General features: G+C 36.7%; 3 protein-coding genes and 1 long non-coding RNA gene across 6 annotated transcripts; 3 read left to right on the forward strand and 1 right to left on the reverse strand.

Annotated features, from left to right (window-relative positions):
- The first annotated feature begins 1,848 nt into the window (after positions 1-1,848).
- Positions 1,849-12,976, forward strand: pkdc (protein kinase-like domain containing). Of its 2 annotated transcripts, none has more exons than XM_044116269.1 (3): positions 1,849-1,909; positions 10,889-11,273; positions 12,205-12,976. In XM_044116269.1, the coding sequence occupies exons 2-3, from the start codon at positions 10,903-10,905 to the stop codon at positions 12,794-12,796; spliced, it is 963 nt and encodes a 320-aa protein (XP_043972204.1). In that variant the 5' UTR covers positions 1,849-1,909; positions 10,889-10,902; the 3' UTR covers positions 12,797-12,976. The 2 variants fall into 2 exon arrangements, with proteins under 2 accessions (XP_043972204.1, XP_043972203.1); XM_044116268.1 differs by lacking the exon at positions 1,849-1,909 and adding an exon at positions 10,617-10,688.
- LOC122830697 lies at positions 4,757-9,277 on the forward strand. The gene is made up of 6 exons (XM_044116270.1): positions 4,757-5,412; positions 5,544-5,611; positions 5,944-6,241; positions 7,190-7,344; positions 8,173-8,452; positions 8,598-9,277. Exons 2-6 carry the CDS (start codon positions 5,548-5,550, stop codon positions 8,746-8,748), a joined length of 948 nt encoding a protein of 315 aa, XP_043972205.1. The 5' UTR covers positions 4,757-5,412; positions 5,544-5,547; the 3' UTR covers positions 8,749-9,277.
- Positions 12,977-13,882: 906 nt separating the features above from the next.
- Positions 13,883-15,716, reverse strand: LOC122830700. Its single transcript, XR_006370583.1, has 2 exons — positions 15,579-15,716; positions 13,883-14,242 (listed from the first exon to the last, which is right to left on the reverse strand). It is a non-coding gene; the product is annotated as an uncharacterized LOC122830700 (long non-coding RNA).
- Positions 15,717-15,907: 191 nt separating this feature from the next.
- LOC122830695 (homocysteine-responsive endoplasmic reticulum-resident ubiquitin-like domain member 2 protein) lies at positions 15,908-23,992 on the forward strand. 2 transcript variants are annotated; one of them, XM_044116266.1, is made up of 8 exons: positions 15,908-16,013; positions 18,275-18,329; positions 19,401-19,519; positions 19,701-19,870; positions 21,223-21,321; positions 21,822-22,154; positions 22,640-22,748; positions 23,200-23,992. In XM_044116266.1, exons 3-8 carry the CDS (start codon positions 19,436-19,438, stop codon positions 23,380-23,382), a joined length of 978 nt encoding a protein of 325 aa, XP_043972201.1. In that variant the 5' UTR covers positions 15,908-16,013; positions 18,275-18,329; positions 19,401-19,435; the 3' UTR covers positions 23,383-23,992. The 2 variants fall into 2 exon arrangements, with proteins under 2 accessions (XP_043972201.1, XP_043972202.1); XM_044116267.1 differs by lacking the exons at positions 15,908-16,013; positions 18,275-18,329 and having other exon boundaries at positions 19,400-19,519; positions 19,682-19,870.
- Positions 23,993-24,479: the final 487 nt, after the last annotated feature.

Raw genomic sequence — 24,479 nt, forward strand, 5'->3', positions numbered from 1 at the left:
TGCTAAATAGACAAGCCGACTTAAAGAGTAATGCGTCCTTTAGAAGAATATAGAAGATAACAATAAAGAAACTTATTAGTAATTCGGGCAGATGAGGTTCACAAAAATCTGAAAGTAACTTTTTATGCACCTAAAAGACAAATAGACAGCAAGGAATACAAAGATTTTGTTTTAAACCATTTAGTAGTAATAGTAATTGAGACAAGTTTTTGGGATAAGTTTCTGCATTCTTATTTTTCCTGATATTTAACAGCAACAATAATTAGGATAATTATCACACTCTTTCTAAAATAAGGTATAAAAAAAAAACTTTACTAAAGCGTTATCAGCTACAGCAAAAAGTGTTTTTTTTTGTTTGTTTTTTTTTTTGTTACCACCCTGGTTGGAGGGCTTTTACATCTTCAAGTCAGAATCTTATCTGTGTTCCTCTCATGGGTTGTTTTCCTCTGTTTCCTTTATGAAAACTCTTCCATCTGAGTGTTTTTTCCAGTTAACATGGATGACATCGTTCACATTTTCACCCAGCCTTTGCTTTATCTGGGGTAAAGAAAACATTCTTTTTTAACCAGTATATACAGGTAGCTTAAGCTAACTGAATCAAAGCATATCTACAATTGGAGGCTTGACATCTGGAAGACTTACTTGCTCCAATATGCTGTTTTGCACTGTGGGATCATTCAGATCTAAAGTTGAGTCCTGCAGGTTGATCCCCAGTTTCACAAACTGCAGATTACGTATTCCTAAAATTCAAAATAAAACCACATCATTTGTCAGAGTTGCTAAGGGACTGGTTCTACAGTTTATTCATCCATAAGGGTCAGCCTGCACAGATTAGAAACTTTTACTTACTGCATTTGCAGAGGAAAGGCTGCATTTCTGTGCATTTCCTGTCTCCCCATTTGCCAGATTCAGTCTTCAGCAAAGCAACACAATATTCATTGTTTAGTGTATTTATTTGTTGGGATTCCCTCCAGTACCTCAGAGAAGAGTCAGTCAGGTCTGACCAAACCCAGGGGTCTCTGAAGAGACCAACAAATACTGATTTTCCATTGGCTACTTCCTGGACTGTCTTGTATTCTGTGTCATTCCTCAAACTGACCAGGTCTTTGTAATTTCTTCTGCAGAAATCTCGAGCAGCGGTCCAAGTCATCGGCTCTGGACTGAGGATGTACTAAGCTGCTCCCTGTTTTGAACCTGAAAAGAACATTTTAGTGTTTGTTACAACAAAAACAATAGCGGGAATGCACCAAGCAGGCCCCCGCTTTACGGTCTAAAACTGTAAAGCCAAATCCCCACTGCTGTCCACAAGGTGGCGGCAATGCGCCAAACATAAATAAACACAGTAGGAGAAGAAGGGGAGTCTCCATCAGGAAGCTGGGGGTAAATACTTGTAATAATCGATCCTTGTCTTTCTTTTTTGAATATGACGCCTCATTTAACGTCCTTCGTTTGATTTCTTCTATTCCAGTCTTTACCATAAATGTTTTTAGTTTTTCTGCTTAATCGCAAAAATCAGATCACAACAAATATCTTTTGTCAACGTTACTTAAACACTTCGCTCCACTGTCCCTTTGGTTCAGATCTGTCCGTGGAAATGAAGCAGGAGTACCAGGACCTCATCCTGCACCTTGAGGGCTGTGGCCGGTCCTCTGTGGTGGTCAAACACATCAAGTTTCCGGAAGAGGCAGAGCACCCGGGCGGCTGGAACACGGATCGCTCCCACGCCCGTAAAGTCAAGTCCTACCAGGTGGAGAACCACTGGTACCAGAACTACTCCACCAATCAGAGCTGCCGCATCCCCGTCTGCCTTGCCGCCCGTTCCTATGGCGACGAGTTGCTGATAGTTCTGGAAGATCTGGATGTGGAGGGTTATGACCACAGACAGTCAAAATTAAAGCAGTTCGTAAATGTGAGTATCTCTGAAACGGCTTCACCTAATCAGAAGTATTATAAACCATTAACCACGAATATGATACAATTTATTATCACAATCTTTGCGCAAACTGCCTGTATAGATGTTCTCATCTGAAGCTGGATGACTATAATTGCTCTTTGCACCGATCTGACAGAGTAATCTAATTAAAATTAAGAACAACAAATATGTTTCTTCTTGAACTCATCCATATTTATTTTGCAATTTAGCTGCAAAAATGATTTTTTGAACTTTTTAACCAGTTCTCAAAGTGGACACAGTAGTTACAAATCAGTGATTTTATTTAACAAATCGCAGATGAAATGTGATTTTTAATGATGGATTTTCATGTTTTCATTTGCAGAACCAGCATTACGGTTGGTTTGGCTGTTTTTACAGAAATACAAGATTGAAAATTAAAAAAGTGCAAAAATAGAAAAGAGCAATTATGTAAATTAATTTTCAAGGGTATTTTATGTGACCAATTTAGTAATTCTTGTTTTTTTATGTCGATGCACAACAAAGTGAGAAAGGAGCAATAAGCTCATCTGACAGTGCAGCAGCAATTTGGTTAGATAATGTAATGTATATATTATTTAAAAATGACTAAATTAAATCAAATCAATTTTGAAACTTTTATGTCAACATTTCAAACTGCATTTGATTTGCAGTTGATCAACATTTTCCCAAAAACACACAATTCTGGACACAAACCATGTTGGTTAAAGAATGTATAATTATAGTGTACATTACAATCCTCCTGACTGTACTAAGTGATAATTAACTATATTTTACTGCTTTATCTTAACTTAGAAATGTGAACATTAAACAAATGTACTTATTTGGAATTGACAAATGGGCGCCGCCAAATAAGGTCCGGTCCACCCAGGTGTTTGTTCACCAGGGTGGACCGGACCTTATCTGGCGGCAGAATAAACACTGGTCCACCCAGGTGTTGGACCGGTCCACTGGTCCAACACCTGGTTTTCACAGATTAAACACCCAGGTGTTTATTCACAGGTAATTACAACCTACTTTAACACCAGGTTGTAAGAAGGCTGCCTGATAACATCATTATATCCTGCTGATCTGATTTCTTAGCTGTTTGAATACCTGTTTAATATTGGTGAACAAACACCTGGGTGGACCTGACCGGACCTTATCCCTGTCTTGGACTCAAACCTCTTGCTCTTCCACGAAAGCCCATTTTAACAAACAGTGAGTGTTCACTTGAAATAAGGACTTTCTAAACTTTCTAAGATGTTGCAATGTCATTATAATCAGAAACAACAGTTTCTTAAAAGGAATGTGCACTCTGAAAATAAATCAAACAATCAACTTTGCATTTTTATGAAAACACAAAGTGGAAATAGATTCAGCCAAAAGTGAATCAGGACAAGACAATACCTTTTTAATCCCTTTTAAATAACCTTCAAAGTATAGATTTAGAAATATAAACTACATATATATAGAAGGCGGGAAAAGACAATACCTTTTTAGACCTTCAAAATTTAGGTTTAGAAAAAGAAACTCCATATATTTGTAGCTTTTTGACTGAAATATCTAGTTTTTTGTAGAAGTTACATACTTCTACAAAAAGTATGCAGCTTTCTGTAGAAGTTAGACTAAACCTTTCCTTCTAAAGACAAAACTCATTTTAAATACGTTCCACTAGAATGAGCTGCAGTGTTTGTAGATTAATCTCCTATCACAGAGTGGGTGGTCATGAATATGAACATACAACTCACTCATCATGCATTTTCTATGTGGAATTACCAAAAAATAACATTGGACCCATGCATCATCAAGATTTGCATAGGTCCACAATTCTCAACTTGAAAATTTGAATGGTGTAATTTTTCTGTGATTTCACACAAGAAGCTGTAGGTTTGAGATATTGACTTAAAATATAACCACATGTTTGGATATGCCACATTGTTTAAAGGCACAGTAATCTTAATGAATGCCAATATTTGACTTTGAAGAAACCTGGGCACGGTCCACCCAAATGTTTTTTCACCAATGTTAAACAAGTATTCAAACAGCTAAAAAACAGTTCTGTGTCACTCTTGCAAGAAGAACTGAATAGTAACAATGGCATAACGAAAGAGTGGCAAAGTCAACAGTACAGAATAAAAGTTTTTCAAATCACACATTCCCAGTGGTGCGAAGGATCTTCTGGAATAACTATATATTTTAAAACTCTTCTTGGCTTTTATGTCACAAGTGTTTCATTGAAATTTCATTGACATAAATTGGCTGCGGTGAAAAACTGTAACGTTCAAAAATACATTGATCCAGCAATAATAAAACATCTGTCATCATCCTCTTCCAACTGAGATTTTTGTAGAGTATTTAAAATCAAAATCAAATCAAATTTTATTTGTATAGAACATTTCAGCAGCAAGGCATTTCAAAGTGCTTTACATCAAATCAAACACAATGCAACGTAGAATCAACAATCAAAACAGAACATTAAGTCAGATTCCGTCAATAAATTTGTAATTGATTACGTTTCAAATACAACTCTAAACAAGTGGGTTTTTAGTTGAGATTTAAGTGAAGTCAGCGTTTCGGCTGTTTTACAGTTTTCTGGAAGTTTGTTCCAGATTTGTGGTGCATAGATGCTAAATGCTGCTTCTCCTCGTTTGGTTCTGGTTCTGGGAATGCAGAGCAGACCAGAACCAGAAGACCTGAAAGGTCTGTAAGGTTGATACAACAACAGCAGGTCTTTAATGTATTGAGGTGCTAAACCATTCAGTGATTTATAAACTATCAACAGTATTTTAAAGTCTATTCTTTGAGCTACATGGAGCCAGTGGAGGGACTTTAAAACTGGTGTTATGTGTTCTATCTCTCCAACAAACAGCTACTCTCCAACAGGCTCCCCAATGCCATTTCTGTCATCTACCTTGTGCCAGGCCTCAGCCAAATGATTGGGCTAACACAGTAGTTGCCCAAACAATCCTGGTAATTGCCATTTCTGATATACTGCCTATATCAGAAATGGCAGTAATTAAATGGAAATGGTATCTTTAAGAAAGTTTCTAAACCATTTTTTTCTAATAACAAGAATTCTCTTCTTTTCTGAGAATATTTTGAATGTTTAAAACACTTTCAGATTCAGATTGAAAGTGTCCTGAACCTTCGTTGATATTTTACTGTATTATCAGCAATGATCTGTCTTATTTAGGATGAACAAAACTGCTACATGAAGCTGTTTGAGTGTTTGATTTGCAGGACTGAGCTTATATGTCTTCATAAAGACTAACTAAACCATGATCTGTTTAAACAAATGATGGCAAAGTAAATAACTGAATCCGGTGACAATAGGACTTTCCGAGCTCAAGCAAACTGAGAATTGTAGGAGTTGACTTCTCTTTGAGATGTGATTGGACAACATATGAGTTTTATCTGATATAAATAGATGAGTGAAGGACTTAAGAAACACTCAAAGGCAAATCTCTCTCCTCAAACAGAAAACCTACCAAAGAATCAAGGTAATTTCTCAGTTCTCATAAATTTCTTGCAGTATTTCTAACAAGCCTAGGAAATATTTTCAGAGTGATTTTTTTTAATTATTATTTTTGTAATTTAATTTTAAATTGTTTTTCTCTCCTGTTTTTGCCAGAATCATGAGGTACGGCGTTCTGTTTCATTTGCTGCTCCTCCTGCCAGTGTGCTCAGCTTACACTTACCGTAAGTAATGTGAAATTTATGTAAATTTAGAAACTGCAAGCATAGTTTGTGATTGAACGTTAATCTATGAACTCAACACAATAGTCTAATTGAACTTATTCAAAATGAGTTTTGTCTTTAAAGAAAGGCTTTGCTCTAACTTCAGCAAAAAAGCATAATATTCTGCCTTCCATATATATGTAGTTTATATTTACATTTACTGAGACAAAAAAAGCATCAAAGACTTTTAAATTGACTAACAGATAAACGGATGTGAATTTTCACAACTGTATAAATCTCTTAAGCCAAACAACCTACAATAGGATTTATTTAAATTTCTCTGTTCATTTCAGAAAATGTGGCTTTACGCGGCAAAGCTACACAGTCTTCTCAGTTCAAAGGGGAGCCGTGGAATGCATTTGTAGGTGCCTCCAATGCTATTGATGGAAACCTAAATTCTGACCTTAAAAAGGGATCTTGCACCCACACTGAGACAGAAAACAACCCCTGGTGGAGAGTGGACCTGCTGGACTCATATGTAGTCACCCAGGTCGTCATCACCAACAGAGGAGACTGCTGTGGAGAGCGACTCAATGGTGCGGCGGTTCACATTGGAAACTCTTTGCAAAAAGATGGCACTGCAAACCCACTGTGAGTGAAACCCATGCATACAGTGTGAAACAAGGGAGCCTCAATGCTACTCAGATTTGAACCTTTTTCAATTCTGCACCTCCCCTTAAACAGAGACTTATTTGGTATCCAAAGAAACTCTGAGCTGCAAGCTGATTTTGCGCCCAGGGCTTCAGGACAGTGACCACAACCCTTCATCCATAGAGATTGTAGGGAGCTCTGGTAGTGACAAAATATACATAAGTAATGGTGGTTTCCATTTTTAAATTTTTCAGTAAATGTGACAAAATTTGTTGTAATTGCTGTTTTTTTACCATGGTTTTCCAACCATTCATTGGGAGTAAAATTTAGCAATTTCTTATTGTTTTATTATAGTTGGATAGAAAACTATAATATATTTCCTTCCCAAAAAAACAAAAACAAGAAAAAAAAAAACTAGCAATTTTAGACATATGACAAAAGTTTATTAAGTTTAGTAAATGAAACAAAGGAAATCCTCAGTTTGGTAGATGATGCTAACCAATGCCAAGGCCAAAAAGGCAAGGAATTTCTCTGTAAATGTTCTTGTGTTTATGTCAGCTACATCAATCTTAGTACAGGTACTGAGCAGTCTTGGATCTATGGTTTCACAAAGTTTGTAGCTCTATTAATTATATTTCTATAATGTTCATACAGTACAGACCACACCTTGTAATTGAATCCAATTACAAGGTGTGTCCAAACCTTTGGTCTGTACTGTATACTGTTGCAATCCTCATTTTCTCTGAAACTATAGCAGCTCCTGGGATATTTAAACTTCTGATGGAGTCACCCCAGTGTTACCTTTATACTGATACCAAGATTAATGAAATAGTTTGTAATTGCTAAGAAATACGTAGATAGATTTGAGTATGTGATTTTCAACACTTCAGCAAGCCATGTGGGGATTAAAGAATCTTGAATGTTACTGACTCAGCTCTTCTTTTCTAGGGTTGCTACCATTTCTACTGCTGCAGCTGGAAGCTCTCATTCAATAAAACTTTCTAAGCGTGTGGAAGGACGTTATGTGACCATTATAGCACCTGGTGTGAACAGGGTTCTACATATCTGTGAAGTGGAGGTCTATGGATACCGCGCCCCGACTGGTCAGAATCTTTCGAAACATTTTTGATCATATTTTTATCAGTCAAGTTGGGTTGGCCAGTGAGTGTCACTGTGGTTTTTCCATAGTTTGTGTTTATCTAGATGTCATTAAATACTTTGACTAGGACAATCTCAGTATGGTGGTGACATTAGAAACTGGACAGAGTTTTTAGAGCCAAAATCATAACTGGCAATAAATAAGATTTGTACAGACAATCCTAGACGATTTATTAACAATATCATCAGATGACTGCTTGCACAAAAATAGCACTGCTTACGCAGTGTTGAGGCTGTTCTTACAAATTAATTGTATATGAAATGTTTATCCTCTGCTGAAAGTTGTTATTAATTTACAAGAAAAAAGCACCTTTTGGGATGATGTCCTTACAAAAAGCAATGTGGAGACACAGAAAGTAGAAAGATATTTATTTTCTCTAGCAAATTCTCTGTCAAACCTAAGCTTAATATGAAATCAAGAAGTTTCAGTTTTACAAGTTTCTAAATACCAAATTGAATACTTGAACAAACAAACAAAATAAATAAAAATATGCACTTGTCAATATGTACATAGGTAGAGTATATTTGTAGACTATATATCACAGCTGACATTTAACATTTTGTAGACAGATATCTATTTTCTATTTAAAAAAATTGCATGTCAATCCCTATTCATATGTGAAAGCAATAAGTTTTAGATCAATAAAATACAAAATGGACTATTTCAATAAACAAAAACGTAAACTTTTTAAATAAATACGTACAGTTGTCAAAAAGCAGTGCATGTTAGAAGACTATGTATCACAGCTAATGTTAAACATTTTGTTTTGCAGAAGAAAATGTGGCAGTTTATGGAAAAGCTTCACAGTCAACAGTTTATCCTGGAGCCCTTGCCTACTACGCTATTGATGGGAACCGTGCAGCACTGTGGAGCCAGAGTTCCTGCAGTGCCACAAATAATGACTTCAACCCCTGGTGGAGACTGGACCTGGGAAGAACCTATAAAGTGTTCAAAATTCACATAACCAATCGGGTAGAATATCCCACTCGAATTAACGGAGCTGAAATTCGTATTGGAAATTCACTTAACAACAATGGAAATAACAATCCCAGGTAGTTTACAGTCATTTTATCAAAACACTGAATACAAATAAAACATGTTGTTATAAGCATAAATTATATATCTCATGAATTATTTTTGCTAAAATAATGTATTTTTGAGTATGTCCTGAAATCTTAAATCTTTTTTCTCTGACAGGTGTGCTGTGATCTCAACCATCGCTGCAGGTGTTACTGAAACCTTTCAGTGCAACGGCATGGATGGTCGATACATCAACGTTGTCATACATGGAAGAAAAGAGTATCTCACTCTGTGTGAGGTGGAGGTGTACGCATCGAGACTGGATTAAAGTTTTCATGACAACACCGTGGTTTAAAGTTAAAGCTTAAAGTTAAAGCTGAATGATTCATTTTGATCACTAGAGGGGGTAAAAAGTCTTATGAATATCTGATTGTATTCTGATTGTATTGAAAACCAAAATTAAACTCACTATGGGGAAAGCAGTTCTGAGCTGGTGTAGGCTTCTGATGAACCAATCACGTACTTTTGGGACACTGTGGGATGCTTGCTGGGTCTGATTTTGAATGCAAAGAAGCAACAAATTGTTGCTTATGTTTACAAGTTGAAACTACAAGTTGAAAAACAAATATAAAAGAAAAAGCAACAAATTTATCAGTTAATGTAAAACTAAGAGTTATAATGTGTAACTTTTCCAAATCTTGTTTTTTGAACAGAATCTGTCAGACTGATAATCTATCATATCTATCAGACAATCAAACTATCTTATGATCTGTCTCATAGGTCTCTTTCATTCTGTGGTTTATTCAACTGGTCTGAAATCTGGTGTATATTTCTTTATTAAATCGCTATAATAAGTCTGCAAAGTTGGTTGTGGATTATTTGTACATTGTGTTATTACTGCACACTACTTAATTTTCTGTTAAATTGTTGGTTAACATAACTAGAAAATCAGTTGTGTCAACAAAAAACTTTGGTATCAAACCTGTCATGATGGGTGCTAGCCGGGTTACCCACATTTTGATCATATTTTTATCAGTCAAGTTGGGTTGGCCAGTGAGTGTCACTGTGGTTTTTCCATAGTTTGTGTTTATGTAGATGTCATTAAACACTTTGACTAGGACAATCTCAGTATGGTGGTGACACTCTACTTCTGTTAAACTGCTTGTTGACACAACTAGAAAATCAGCAAATCACATGTAACTCAATCCAATTGGGAATGGACTGTGCAACAGAGTCTGATGATAACAGAGCATCATTGGGATGTGGTTTCATTTGTTTCATGGATGCATGTTAATATATCTAAACATTGTTTCCAACACCTACTTGAATCTCTGCCATGAACAGTAATGCAGTTCTGATGAGTAAAAGGGCCCAACCTGGTCTTTTATGACATATGGAAACTATCATGAACATAGTTTTTTCTTTGCATTATATTTGCTCTACTAGAGGATTTTTTTTCTTAGTACAATCTCCAAAGAGGAGCTCTCATAACTAAATAGGATATGACATAAACAATTAAATGGATTTTATGTCTGATAAAGTCTTTGCCCACTTGTAAATTAATATCTGGTTCTGTCACTGTTTAAACCCAAATCTAGTTTGTTTGAATTCTCTGCCTTTTTTGTCGACAGTTAATTAACAATGAATTACTGCTTTTCATTTTTCCTTTCCTTCAGGCCATTCAATGTGTTTTACTTCCTTATTATGCAAATATTTGCAAAAACCACAGCATCTGTCTCCGGTGTCATTTTGTTTTCCCCTCAGAAGTAACTCAAATGTTGCCGATTGTTATATTTTTTTCTGTCAGAAAATCACATGTCTGGAATGGATTTTAGTTTTAAATTGGTAAAAAAGCACATTACTATTTCCTGATCTTTTCCATGATTAAACACTTTTAAGAACTTTGGTGAAAGAAAATATCAAACCAGGGCAGAGAAGTTACTTGATTAACTTTTATTTCTGTAGAATTCTCAAGGAAAAAAAAACAAATAGTAGAATATAAATTCACATAATGCTATGCTAGATAGGTAAGCCGACTTAAAGATTAATGGGTCCAAAAAGAGCCATTGGTCTGAATCTTTTGTGCAGGTATGTATCCACTGAAGCAAATCCTGTATGGACCAAAAAAATAAATAAATAAATAAAATAAACATAAGGTTTGCTTTAATAAAATTATGGACCAAAGAGCTCCACAAGGTGGCGGCAATGCGCCAAAAGATAAATAAACACAGTAGGAGAAGAAGGGGAGTCTCCATCAGGAAGCTGAGGGTAAATACTTGTAATAATCGATCCTTGTCTTTCTTTTTTTAATATGACGCCTCATTTAACGTCCTTCGTTTGATTTCTTCTATTCCAGTCTTTACTATAAATGTTTTTGGTTTTTCTGCTTAATCGCAAAAATCAGATCACAACAAATATCTTTTGTCAACGTTACTGAAACACTTCGCTCCACTGTCCCTTTGGTTCAGATCTGTCCGTGGAAATGAAGCAGGAGTACCAGGACCTCATCCTGCAGACATGCGGTGCTTCATCGCTGCATGTCGGCGCTAAGATCCAGACTCTGTGGAGCGGTTACGGGGAGGTAGTGCGGCTGCACCTTGAGGGCTGTGGCCGGTCCTCTGTGGTGGTCAAACACATCAAGTTTCCGGAAGAGGCAGAGCACCCGGGCGGCTGGAACACGGATCGCTCCCACGCCCGTAAAGTCAAGTCCTACCAGGTGGAGACCCACTGGTACCAGAACTACTCCACCAATCAGAGCTGCCGCATCCCCGTCTGCCTTGCCGCCCGTTCCTATGGCGACGAGATGCTGATAGTTCTGGAAGATCTGGATGTGGAGGGTTATGACCAAAGAAGGTATGACCACAGACTGAAATTCTATCAGAAATTGTCTTACTAACTACAAGTAGAAAATGTTGATTTATCTTTGTTACTACATTTATTTACAGCAAATCTATTATTTATATTAAGGCTATAGTATGTGTTTATCTTTAGTTGAACTGATTATTGCAGCAATGTCTTCATAGGTCTCCCTGAAAAGTCAGAGCGATGCTACTCTGAAGTCCTTATACTGGCTCATTGTAGCTGAAAAATAGACTCTAGAAATACTTTTGTTGGTTTATAAACCACTAGATGGCATAAAACCAAAATACTTTAAATATTTGATGTTGTTGTATCAACCTTCCAGACTACTGGTTCTACTCTCCATCCCTAGAATCAGAACCGAACTAGGCAAGGCAGCATTCAGTTGTTATGCTCATCTAATCTGAAATAAACTTCCAGAAAACTGCAATGCAGCTGAAATGCTGAGTTCTTTTATATGAAGGATTAAAGCCCCTTTAAAATTTCATTTTATTTGGGTTCATTTTGCTGAAACAAAAACATTTGCTGGAAAAGTCTTTTGTTATGTGCAATAAATGCAAAAAGGAGTATGCCTATCACCGCAGCTATTAAATCTTAAAATAGAATCTCAATGCAAACATGTTGAAGCTGCACAGACGTCCCCTAAGCTAATGTCAGTGTCCACAGTTCACATTTCAAAGCTGGATGGCTATAATAGCTCTTTTCACCAATCTGACAGAGTAATCTAATTAAAATTAAAAACAACAAATATGTTTATTCTTGAGCTCATCTATATTTATTTTGTTATTTAGCTGCGAAAATGCTTTTTTGAACTTTCAAACCAGTTCTCAAAGTGGACACAGTAGTTACAAATCAGTGATTTTATTTAACAAATCGCAGATGAAATGGGATTTTTAATGTTGGATGTTCATGTTTTTATTTACAGAACCAGCATTATGGACAAAGAGATAAGGGCCTGCTTGAGCTGGCTCGCCCACTTCCATGCTCTCTTCCTGGGTGTGACCCCAGAGGGTCTGTGGCCAGTTGGCACCTACTGGCACCTGGAGACCCGGCCGGATGAGCTGGAAGCCATGGACGACGTTGAACTCAAAGCAGCAGCGGGCGACATCGACAGGGTCCTCAACGAGTGTCACTTTAAAACCATCGTTCACGGAGACGCCAAGCTGGCCAACTTCTGCTTCTCAAGGAGCGGACTGGAAGTGGCCGCCGTAGACTTTCAGTATGTGGGCGGTGGCTGTGGGATGAAAGATGTTGTGTATTTTCTCGGTAGCTGCATGGATGAGAGGGAATGTGGCAAACGGGTACCGGAATTGTTGGACCACTATTTCACAGAACTGAAGGCATTTGTTCATAAAGATGTGAACTTTAATGCTCTTGAGAAGGAGTGGAGAGAGATGTTTGCGTTCGCATGGACGGATTTCAATCGTTTTCTCCACGGATGGATGCCGGGTCACCGGAAGATCAACCGGTATAGTAAGGAGCTGACCAGGGAGGTTCTGCGGAAACTGAAGCAGTAATCAGAACTACAGATCATTTGGTGCCATACTATGAACTGTAATGTAAACATGAAGATCTGACTATGTGAATTCTTATTGAAAAGAGCCACCCAAACAAGCCACTTCATGCACTTTACTTTGGTATGTACTATCTAACATTCTGTTTGGTCAGCTGTGGATAATAAAGATTTCTAAAAAATGCTTGTTTTCACAAAGTAATTGGCATCAAAAATAGCTTTTACACATTTTTAAAACGTTTTGTGATCCTTGTATGTTTAAAGAGTCTAATCAAACATGAAGTGTTTCACTTTGATTTTGACCATTGGACTTTTTTAGCAACATAAAAACAAATATTAAAATTCTACTAATTTCTTATTGCTAGGGCAAATTAAGTATAAATATTGGATTGTGTTTGAGAAGTTTTCGTCAGAACACTGACAAAAACAAAAACTAATTTAATCTCACTGAGAAACATGAAAACAGGAGCACTGCATGTTTTCCTCAGGTTGTGATCATTCTCTGGCTGTGTTGTGCCTTCTCCGATAGAAGCACAACACAACCAAAATGTACAAATCAAGTCCTTTATTTCATCTTTTAATTAAGTTTTTTCCAGTCCAGTTCATCTTTAGAATGAGCAGCTGAAATAAATCACTCAAAGACCCAAATTAATATCCTGTTCATGTCAGTTATGAATGCATATAGACTTCAGACCAGAACTCTGTTTAGCAGAGCCTGCTCTGCCTCTGTTTATTCCTTTATGTGGGCCAGGAGAGAACGTCACAAATCAACACTTACTTCCACCTGGAGACCAAAACATGTCTGCTGGAAATCATGGATGATCGAGAGCTCAAACAGACATTCATTAGTGTTGATCTGATATTTAACGAATGTTACTTCTAACCATTTAATTCAAATTTAATGGGTAATGTAACAATTCAAAACACTAATAAGGTGGACCTAATCGGTATTACTTGCAAATTAAGCTTTTACAGATGAGTTTTAAGCACCATCCACATCTGATTGGAGGAACATGGCTAAATGGCCACAATAAAACAAAACTATTATTATATGCAATGTCATTCTTTGTACTTTCACAAGTCACTCAAATTGAATTTAAAAGTCCTTTAATTTTAAAGCTGCAACATCCTTCCTCATAGTTCTGTTTTTCTCTTAGTCTCTTTATTTCCATCTGCATTGCAGTGATGGATTCAGAGGTGAGATCAGTCTGAACGTTAACTGATTTTCTCTGTTCAGTATATTCCTCATTGTCTTCATGAGCAGCATTGCTTAGATCAAGCAATGCTGAAGCAGCAACTTGCTCTAAAATCTTTCCTCTCCTATAACGCTTCCTTTTGCATCTTTGTGTGCCTCCAGTGGGGGTGGTTCCCTCATCCATCCAATCACAGCCCAGATTTATAGAAGGGGCCCAGTCTGGGTTGGCATCATCATACAGAGCAGAAGGTCGGCCTAGGAGAAAACAAAATTCAGCACAATATGTTTCACTTTAAAATTACACAAAATTTCCAAAGGGAAAATGACAATTGTCGTAACTCATGTCATTCAAATATCATTATAGTCGTTCTGGATGGGGATGGTGTGGGCAGGAAAGATCAGCAGTAGCAGTCAATCTTGCAACAAATCTGAAAAGACCTCTGACTGCAGACTGTTGCTGTATGCCAGCCTTATGACCATCATGATATGCTCAGTTTCCAGGCAGTAGGCACTTTAACATTTCCTGGATGACACCATCAGTTGTTGCCAAGCACTGCTAATCCACCTCATTTGCTTTTGCTGCTCATTGTTAAATCTCAAGTGTAAAAGTTGAACAGCCAAAAGTATTAGCAGACAATGTCTTACATATTTAGCTTACTTTTCTCCCAATTTGAACACTTTTATCAATGTCTAAGAAAAACTTCAGAAATTACCATGCTTACATTTTACACGATTTTATTAAATCTAGATGTTAAATAAAAATAAAAATATTATACCTATATGTTAGGTCTAAATGTAAATCTCCCATATTATTGATGAATGTTAACCTAAACCTTTTCCTACTTAAAAAAAAATAGCTTTCAATTTGTTTCAAAATTATAAAATAAATAAATAAATGCATTTCTAAAAAATATTGGCCGTACCAGACCTTGCTTATTTATTGTTGTCCATCCATTCATCCATTTTCTGTTCACCCTTGTCCCTAATGGGGTCGGGAGGGTTGCTGCTATGTTCCAGGCAAAAGTGGGGTAAACCCTGGACAGGTCGCCAGTTTATTGCAGCGCAACCCAGAAACAGACAGGACAAACAACCATTCACACACACTCACACCTAGGGATTAACCTTATTTAATCCCTGATTTAAATCAGGTTAATCCCTGATTTAATCTGATTTAGTCAATTAACCTGTCAATTAATTGATTTTGGACTGTAGGAGGAAGCCGGAGTACCGGAGAGAATCCACGCATGCACAGGGAGAACATGCAAACTCCATGCAGAAAGACCTCGGGCCGGGAATCGAACCCAGGACCTTCTTGCAGCAAGGCAACAGTGCTACCTACTGCGCCACTGTGCAGCCCCTATTTATTGTTGCCTCTAAGCAGAACTATTTGGAAAAGGTCAAAGGTTTTATTTGGCAAATGCTGAAAAAAGGTTTCTTGACATTTTGAGACAAACATAATGCACATAGCAGAGGAAACAGTATCTGGGGGATTCGACACTTACTTTGTGTTGCCCTGACAACAGTAAATTACATTTTTACTTCATAACCCACTTTATTCCATGCTGGAACTACAACAGTAATAGGGACTAACCTGACACAAAGTGATCCGAGCAGACGCGGATATAAGGTAGCGTTGAATCTCGCAGATTATCTCTCGCTAGTCTTGACAACCACAAACATCGCCTCTGTCTGGACAAGCTCTCCGTTTTCTCTCCCTGGTTCGTGATGACCGCCGGTAACCGGAAGAAGCTTTTCACATCCCTTTGTCCTCGGTTTCCACAGCCGACTATAGCACAGAAACTCGGCATTGTGCATCCATGAAGGAACACGCATCACAGTTTAATTGTCGCTTCAGACTTGTGTGTCCTCCAACATGGTCAGCCAGGATGCTTCTTGACGTCATAGTCAGCTGTTATGAAGGCGATAGTCACGTGGGTTCCGCCCCCATAGTCGACATTATAACAACAAGGCAGGCGAGCTGAGACTAGCAGGGGTGAGGAGACGACGCTGTTGAAGGAGGAAACAGGTACAGAAATGTATTTTTTGAATATGTGTATAAAAGTCAGACGGATAAATATGTTGTCAGTGAAGTAACGATGTGATTCATGGCTAGTTGAACTGGCTAACAAGCTAGCAAGCTAGCAAGCTAACCGTAGCTTCATGAATAGCTTTTAAATAAAAACTTCCTTTAAAACTATCCGTTTGTCTTTTAAAAAGCGAGGCTTTCATTTGAAAATGTCTAATTGTTTAGGTAGCTGTTATTACGTCTGACCCCCAAGGCTTCTGCCTCTTTGATTTAAGATTTAAATGCCAGTAAACATGGCAGGTGGCAGTAGTGTCAATAGAAACCTTGAAACTGCGCCTCAGTGACATTTAGTTTCTGTTTTAACCTTTGTTTTGTGTATTTCGGCAAGTAAAGAATTAGGTTTTATGTAGTATAGAACAGCAACTAAGACATCTCAACATATGTGTAAACTCTAAACTTATGTGTTTTCTCCTCTGTTACATTGCATAATATTAAATAAAAAAATTTGTTTGTTTTCATGTCATAAAACAGTAAAACCTCTATTTTAGCGTTTCCAAAATCTGTATTTTACTGTTGAAAACAGATGTTTTGATGTTAAAGTAACTGTTAAGATTTAGTTATTGTTCAAAGTCTTACATGTATCATTTAAAAGTAAATTCCTTTTTCTGCACTTCCTTTTCTAAAACTAAACAGACAAACAGCTAAGAAAGACTTTAGGAATAAAATAACTATATTGTTTTCTTTATAGGCTTTTATCAGTAAGAACAATGTCCTAGAGCTCACCAAACAAATTGTGTTCATTCATTTGCATCTCATTTAGAATGTGCAGTCAGTAAATAGAGCACATTAAATATATTTTACCAATTTATTTTACTTGTTTTTTTTTTTATTAAATTCCTAAAAAAAATGTTTTATCCAAAATGGAAATTAAATGTATCATTAAGACTTATATCATACAAGTATCTGTGGAGTCATTGTAGATGGTGATGCTGTGGGCAGGAAGGATCTCCAGTAGCATTCAGTCTTACAGTGAATTTGAAGGGACCTCTGACTGAAGACTGCTGCTGATTTAGATACATTTATCTTAAAGCCTCAAACTGCTAAGAGTTAAACTGAGGAATTGGTTTCTGGTTAGCTCAGTCTTGTGTTCGGCCACTTCGTTTTTAAAATAATTTTGGAAAATAGCCAACAGTTTGCACAAACAGATAGGTCTTCCTTTTGTTTGTTTTTTCTTTGGCTGCGCAGAAGTGAGTCTGTGCTAGATACCCGGAATATGCTTTGAATCCAAACCAATCTGCTAGTATTATTGAGTCAACAAGCCACTGTACTCAAGACATCAATTTGATGGAGCATCTTTGGCAGAAATAAGGTTGTAATAAAAACTCATCTTTCCAGTTCCATCCAGGCTTATTGAGCTGCTGTTAGTTAACTCAAAGATTATTTCTGTTTAATTTCAGACGGGTCTGTCTTTAGAGTTTTTGCTACATTAGCTTCAGTTCATATTATAAGAGTAGTGGTGGCATTTTTCATCAAGTATGTTCAAGTTTTAGCATAAAGAACTGACCTCACTTTAGTAAACAACTCAAAAGCAGACACTCTTATTTAGTTAGTAAAAACTATCTAACTTGCAGCAGCTCACAAAGCTTGTTTTGGTTTTAGTTGCTGGTACAGTAGCCAGACATGCATGTTAGTAATAGGAAGTTACATTCCTGCAAAAATCAAGGGACCTGAAGCTCAACTGATTTCGTAAACAGATATTTTTCTGAAATGAGTTTCTTCGGTTTTCTGTTTTGCTACGTGACAAAAATGGAATCTCATGTATTTCCTTTTAAAGTTAATGCATGTAAGAATTTAAATCACAAGCTTACAAGTTTTGTCAACATATTTGATTGCTCTACAAATGATCATCATGCTTATGCTGCTCCCTAGTTTTATCTACTGTTCTAAGAAAATGCAATTTAGCTTCTGTTGCTCAGCACCATTACTGCTATAAAATATCAGAAACCTGGAGGTGAATTTTCAACCTAATTTAAGATCCAATAAAATGTTGGGTTTCAAACAGTGACTGAAACCTGTGTGCAAACCTACTGCATGGTGTGTTAACGACACTTAAGTTGGGTAACCTGAATCGAGCAAGCAAAAATTTTATTAAGCAAATTATCAACCTGAGTTGTTTTTGATTATTTATATATGTCTTGAATTTAATATGCAACACTCTTCATCACTTCATTATATTATTAATGTCTTTGTTTGTTTTGCAGCAATCCAAAAAACTGGAGCAGATTTACTAAGTAAGACCGCAATGTGATCACAGAGGTAAGCAATGCTAGAACATTATCTGCCGGTAATGCATTATGTGAAAATATGAATTTTCAAATCGGAGTTTAAAATAACATTTTTGATTCATTTTTTGATTAGTCACACCATAAAAATAATATAAGTTGATGATGTTTTGAAACCCCAACATTTGACAATATTGTGGGAGTTGTGTGTTCAGACTATTTTCCCACTGTGGGTTTCATGAAAGAATAACCAATGATGCTGCTATGTTTTACAATATGTTTTTTTGTTTGTTTGTTTCTTTTTTAGAAATGATTGTTGTTATTGGTTAGAGTAACAGTTGCACTATTTATTGTGATTGGTGCAACGAATTATCCTGTTTGAGTTGGGTTTTTTTTATCAATTATGTTTGTTTGACTGTTGAATCTATAATGTGGTCAATTTTGCTGTTTTGGAATGGTAGATAAATCAACATGAGAGTAATAAATTATGCTTACCATTTCACGTTTGCTTGTGGTTGAAACATATAATTTCCATCTTTACAATCTAATCTGTTGGTTACTTGACAAGTTTCTCTCAGCTGGAACTTTATAAGTATTTTTTTTTCTGAATGAAACTGACTTTTTAGTAACACTGAAAGTTTGAGCTGTTACGCGTACCAGATAAAATCTAGTTTTTCTGTAAAGTGCTTTATATGACAATTTGACAATTGTTTGATTTTTATGAAAATGTTTTGATATATGGATCACACAACTACAAAGAATATTTGCAGTTTTACATTTGTCCAAGGCTTCAGACCATTATTAATACATTGAAGGGTGTTACTGTACCATTTAATTTTGCAGATGCAACTTATTTATGAGCTGGTAAACAGCAGTGTTGTTTATTTAGTTGCCTCATTGTGCCTCGGCCTGTGGGGGAACTGAAACAGGCTCCCTGTCAAACAATGGCTGATCAAACAAACAAAAGGGGATTATTGTGTGTGTGTGTGTGTGACTTCCATTCTGTTCCACTGTAATCTCCCTCTTCCTCTGCTTCTGGCTTTGTCTCTGTTGTTGTTTTGGTGCCTATCCTTTCTCACCTCTCAAATCATTTGGTTGTCTGCAGCATGATCAACCCTACAGCAGGATGAATGCCACGTGATGCATCTGGATTATCCATCTTTTGGTCCCTCAGGCTCGCCAATGCCTCGCACTCCCTCCAACTCCTCTGCTTCTGACCCTGGCGTGAGTAAACCTGTTTTAAAAAAACCAGTCAGAAACCAGATCGAGCAAGATGGTTCTCTGTGACAAAAGTATTTCACTTCACGGAAGATTATGTTTTTAGACTTCTTGCTTACATTAATATGTCTTCTTCATAACTGTAACTTATTTGTCTGGTTATATCAGTGTTTATATGTTTTTGCAGAGTTCAGATGGCAGCAGCTCCTCCTCACCTGCCTCAAAGCCAAACCTGGACAGCCAATCAGCCTCTTCCTCTTGTGTCTCATCATCTCTCCCAGAATCTTGCGATGAGTTAAGGCACCGCAGTGGGCATCCCTCCTACCACCCTGAGACAACCAACGATGTCCCCCACTAGTGAGCAAGTTTTGAGTGAAAACCATGATATAAAGGGCTTATTGTTTTGTTGTTTTTGAAATCGTGAGAATAAAGTCATATGTTTGCAAAACACAGCAATACCAGAATAAAGTCATAGAATGACTTGAGAAAAGTTTTTAATGAGAGAAAAGTGTCAATAGTTATCAAGATCTGATGTGACCATGTTAAAAGATTAAGTCTGTGGCATTTGTAAAACCAAAGCATAACTTCACAAGATGTTTAACATTCCTCATTTATTTTTTTAAAATTATTTTTCATGTATGGGTTTTTTACTACTTCATTCTATTATTATATTCTAGTAATATTATGAGTTTATTCTCCTATTATTACAACTTTTCTCATATTATTATGACTTTATTCTCAATGTTGTGACTTTTTGCAGTATAACCGTTATTACTACTTATTTTGGTTATATTATGAGTGTATTCTCTTAATATTCTGACTTTCTTCTTGTAATATGAGTTTATTCTCATTACGAAGACCTCATTCTGGTATTGTTTTATTTCCACGTACGACTTTATTCTTGCAACACTACAATATTGTTCTTGCAATGTTATGACTTTATTCTTGTAATTCATTTTTTTCTTGGCTTGACCCTCATACTCTGTGGTAAATAACAGCCCCTGTAAATCACTCATACAATAAAATGGAAAAATAGTCCATAAAGTTGTGATTGTGAAAGTGGAATCAGGAAAGGAAAGTAATAATTACTGGTCATACTTTCTAATAATTTTCTAAATACCTATAAATTGTTGAATTAATTAAGTGGCATGAGCAGCATTTTTTTCTGATTTTTAAAAAAAATATTAATATTACCTTGCTTTATTGACGTAAATATTCCCAATAAAGCAATATTTATTAATACTTATTAATAAAGGAATATTGGTTGACATAATTATAATACATTTGTCTGTTGAGAGATGAAAACAGGTGATTACTCGCGTCATCAGACAGCGGCAGGACTAAATTCCTCTTTTTATAAGGTGACCTTTTAGTAAATAGTTTCTATTCAGCTTTTTTGGAAAAACCACCTGAACTCTTAAGATGTACCAGACACAAACCCAGTCATATGAGTGATACTTGAACAGTAGGAGATCCCAGGAGCATAATGAGTAATTTACAGAATGGAACAGCTTGTTCTTTACAAGCCTGGAAACAGAACTGTAAAATATGTACAAGTTCAATAAACCTCACATCGAGGAACAATTCTGGCAACACTCTGAAGATTAAATACATTTTATACAAATACAAATACTTATGTGTGCTTTTTTTTTCTACTTTCTGTACCTCGGTGTTATTATATTAACTAATAAAACTGTAATATTCCACAGCCCAGATGGAGCGCCTCTACAAGGCGGCCTTCCTGCCAGCATACCCATGCAGATGCTGTGGTGGCAGCAGATGTACGCTCGCCACTACTACATGCAATAGTAAGTGTGTTGCTAGAGCTCACTTCTACAACCTTACAGGTAGGAAATAAACTTAATCAGCAGATTATTCTTTCACTACTGATGTTAAGTAAAGCAGAAAGGACTTATCTTCCCTGGTTTTTGTTAGCTGCAGATGCATTCACTGTTACAAATGGTCAAGTGTTCACTAAAGCAATGCTATGCTATTGCATTTTAGGTGATAGTTTTTATTTTCTTATCTTAAAAAGGATCTGAATTCTTTGTGCATTTGAATTTTTATGTATTTCAATTATTGTTTAAAATAAACTTAAGACATTAAATAAAAAATGTGCACAGTGTGCCATTTTTTTTTTTTTCCCTGATTAATCGATATTATTATCATAATCTTTAGCTGCAGCCCTGTAACCTTATTGTGGGAACAAGCTTCCTTATGGGAATCTTCCCTTGGATTTCAATTTTAATTGTTCGTCCTCTCAATGTTGACATTATTTTATGCATTTATAATGCTTTTTTCCTTGCAGTCAGGCAGCGGTAGCTGCATTACAGCCTCCCAGCACTCCTCCTCCGTCCCCACTTTCCTCATCCCCCCATCAGCCCGCTCAGCCCAATGAAGCTGTGCAGCCTCCGCTGGGCCCGAACCCAGCCCAGGACCCTCTACAAGAGAACCTGCCTGCCAACCCAGTCCAGATGAACGCACAGGGCGGCCCGGTGCTGAACGACAACGAGCTGAACCAGGACTGGCTGGACTGGTTGTACACGGTGTCACGGGCTGGAGTTCTGCTGAGCATCGTTTACTTCTACTCCTCCTTCAGTCGTTTTGTCATGGTGGTCAGCGCCATGCTGCTCATCTATCTGTAAGTCACTCCTACTTTCTGTATGCATTGTTAGGGAAATCGAACAGATTCTCACAGGAACACATAGAGAACAGAGTTTAAAGAGCTGCCTTGGTTCTTCTGTGCAGTTGGAGAAAATTTTGTTCTGTTTTTCTGTTAATCCAGTTTTTCTTTAAATCCTTTATTTTATTTTTTTATGTTCTTAACGACAATAATCCCACACTGCTCATATTGAGGTCAGGATTCCTAATATCTGTTTTGCAATGATCTTATATGGAAATGCAATCATAACATTGCCATTATGTAACATATTTGGTACATTTTACACATTTTCATACATAGCCTTGAAAAATATGGAATTGGCTTTTAGCATTTTACCAATTCTGGATAAATTTTGGATTAATTGGAAATCCTTTTCCACTTGTTATTCACAGTTTAAGATTGTTTTTTTTTTTTTTTTCTTTTTTTGATAATTTTAATTATTTTCAACTTATTATGATTTTCAGGCACCAGGCTCAGTGGTTTCCCTTCAGACCAGAACAGCAGAATATCAGAGAAGAAAGGGCCGGCGCTCCTCCAGGAGAAGTGCAGAGGCAGCAGGAAATGCAGGAAATGGTGAGTTTAATGATTCAGATTCTCTGTTTTCTGTGTTTCATTGCTTGCGAAAATAAATGAAACGTTAAGTTTTCCTTTTCTTTTTTTTTTGTTTTTGCAAAAGCCCCGAGCTGATCAGATGAAATCCACCTCTAAATGTATCTATATCTGTATCCCATCTACTTTTTTTTTTCTCTCAATTTTGTATTTCAAAATTGACTCTTCAGAAAATTCATATGTGAGGAAAAATAACTGATCTGATAACAGAAGATGCAAAAGAAAATTCTGTGAGCGCAGTTCATCTCTGTGCAAAGCTGCAGGTTTGAATGAACAGCTAGTTTCTTTGCACATTTTTATTTATTAGCCTATAATTTATTGACATAAATGATCATTCAACAGGATTGTGAAAAAAATGCTGTTACCTTGAAAACATGAGTAAATTTGTGACAGTGATTGTGTCTGTTTGTCCCAGGAGCGACTGATGGATGAAGGGATGGAGGATGATGACAGCGGTGAGGAAGGAGGAGGAGGCAACGAAGACCCGGTTCTGGGTGCGGCCCTGCCAGAGCCAAGCATCCTCACCGTGGCGTGGGCCTTCATCAGCACCTTCTTCACCTCACTCATCCCTGACGTTCAGCCGCAGCTGGCTAACTAGGAAGACGCTCTGCCCGTCTCCCTCCTGGCAGCAGGTACCGCTCTACAGTTTCCAACCTTCATCTTCACTGTAACACCCAGTTGAGTCTCCAAACAAAATCACTCGAGTCTGAGTGGACGGTAGCAGTCGGTTGGTCCAGACGACGGCTCTTACTAATGGGATCTGAGAGCAGATCCAGAGTGTCACTACTGGAAGTACAAAAATAAAGGAACTGAAAAATGAAAAAGGAAAAAAAAAAAACTGTCTCTGGAGTAAATGTCTCAACCGTGATGGGAAAGATGATGGCAAGACGCATATGGGAGCCGTCTTCAATTTTGAGCAGCGATGGACTCACGATGGTGGATTATTTTATTATTTTATTTGAGACATGTGACTGATTTAAAGATAACGTCAGGAAATCTCCCTGGAATGAGAGGGAGTTGTCCTTATTAAAAAAAAACAAAAACCTTCTGAAAGACATTTCCATATGCACACAGGGTGCATACAGAGATTGCAGCAATGAAGCTCAATTTTTCACACGTTATCATCTATTTACATGTGTAAATATATTCATCTATAATTCCAATATATATTCTTTTTGAATAAAGTTCTGCCTGCATACCAAAATCGACTTGATTACAATGTGTAGTTCTTTAGTTGTCCTACAGATGGCAGCATCCTCACACAAATGTTCTTTGTGCTTTTAGGAAGCAGAGTGCTTTAGCCTTTGTCTTGACTATAATTTCACAAGTAATTATATAAGATATTTTTATAATTATGTTGTGTAAAATTACATTCTATGAAGAAGACAGAACCTCAAAACAATTAATGAATGTCTTGTTTTCTTTAACAAATATTTAAAAAAAAAGACAAGACGGAGCAGATGCACAAAAAAGAAAGCAGACAAAAGGAGGAAGTGAAAATTCTAACAGAATATTTATTACAAAATCAGCATCTCCTTCTAGCTGGTACATGATATTCAGAAGGTTTTTATTTAACTCATTTGAGGAACTGAAATCCATTTTTAAATGCATCATTCTGTATAATAAACTGTAAAAGTTTCACTACTTAAATAAATTATGGTAGTAATTAAACTTTTTTTAATTCAAGGTACAATT

The sequence above is a fragment of the Gambusia affinis genome, linkage group LG05, assembly GCF_019740435.1.
Source record: "Gambusia affinis linkage group LG05, SWU_Gaff_1.0, whole genome shotgun sequence".
NCBI classification, from domain to species: domain Eukaryota; kingdom Metazoa; phylum Chordata; class Actinopteri; order Cyprinodontiformes; family Poeciliidae; genus Gambusia; species Gambusia affinis.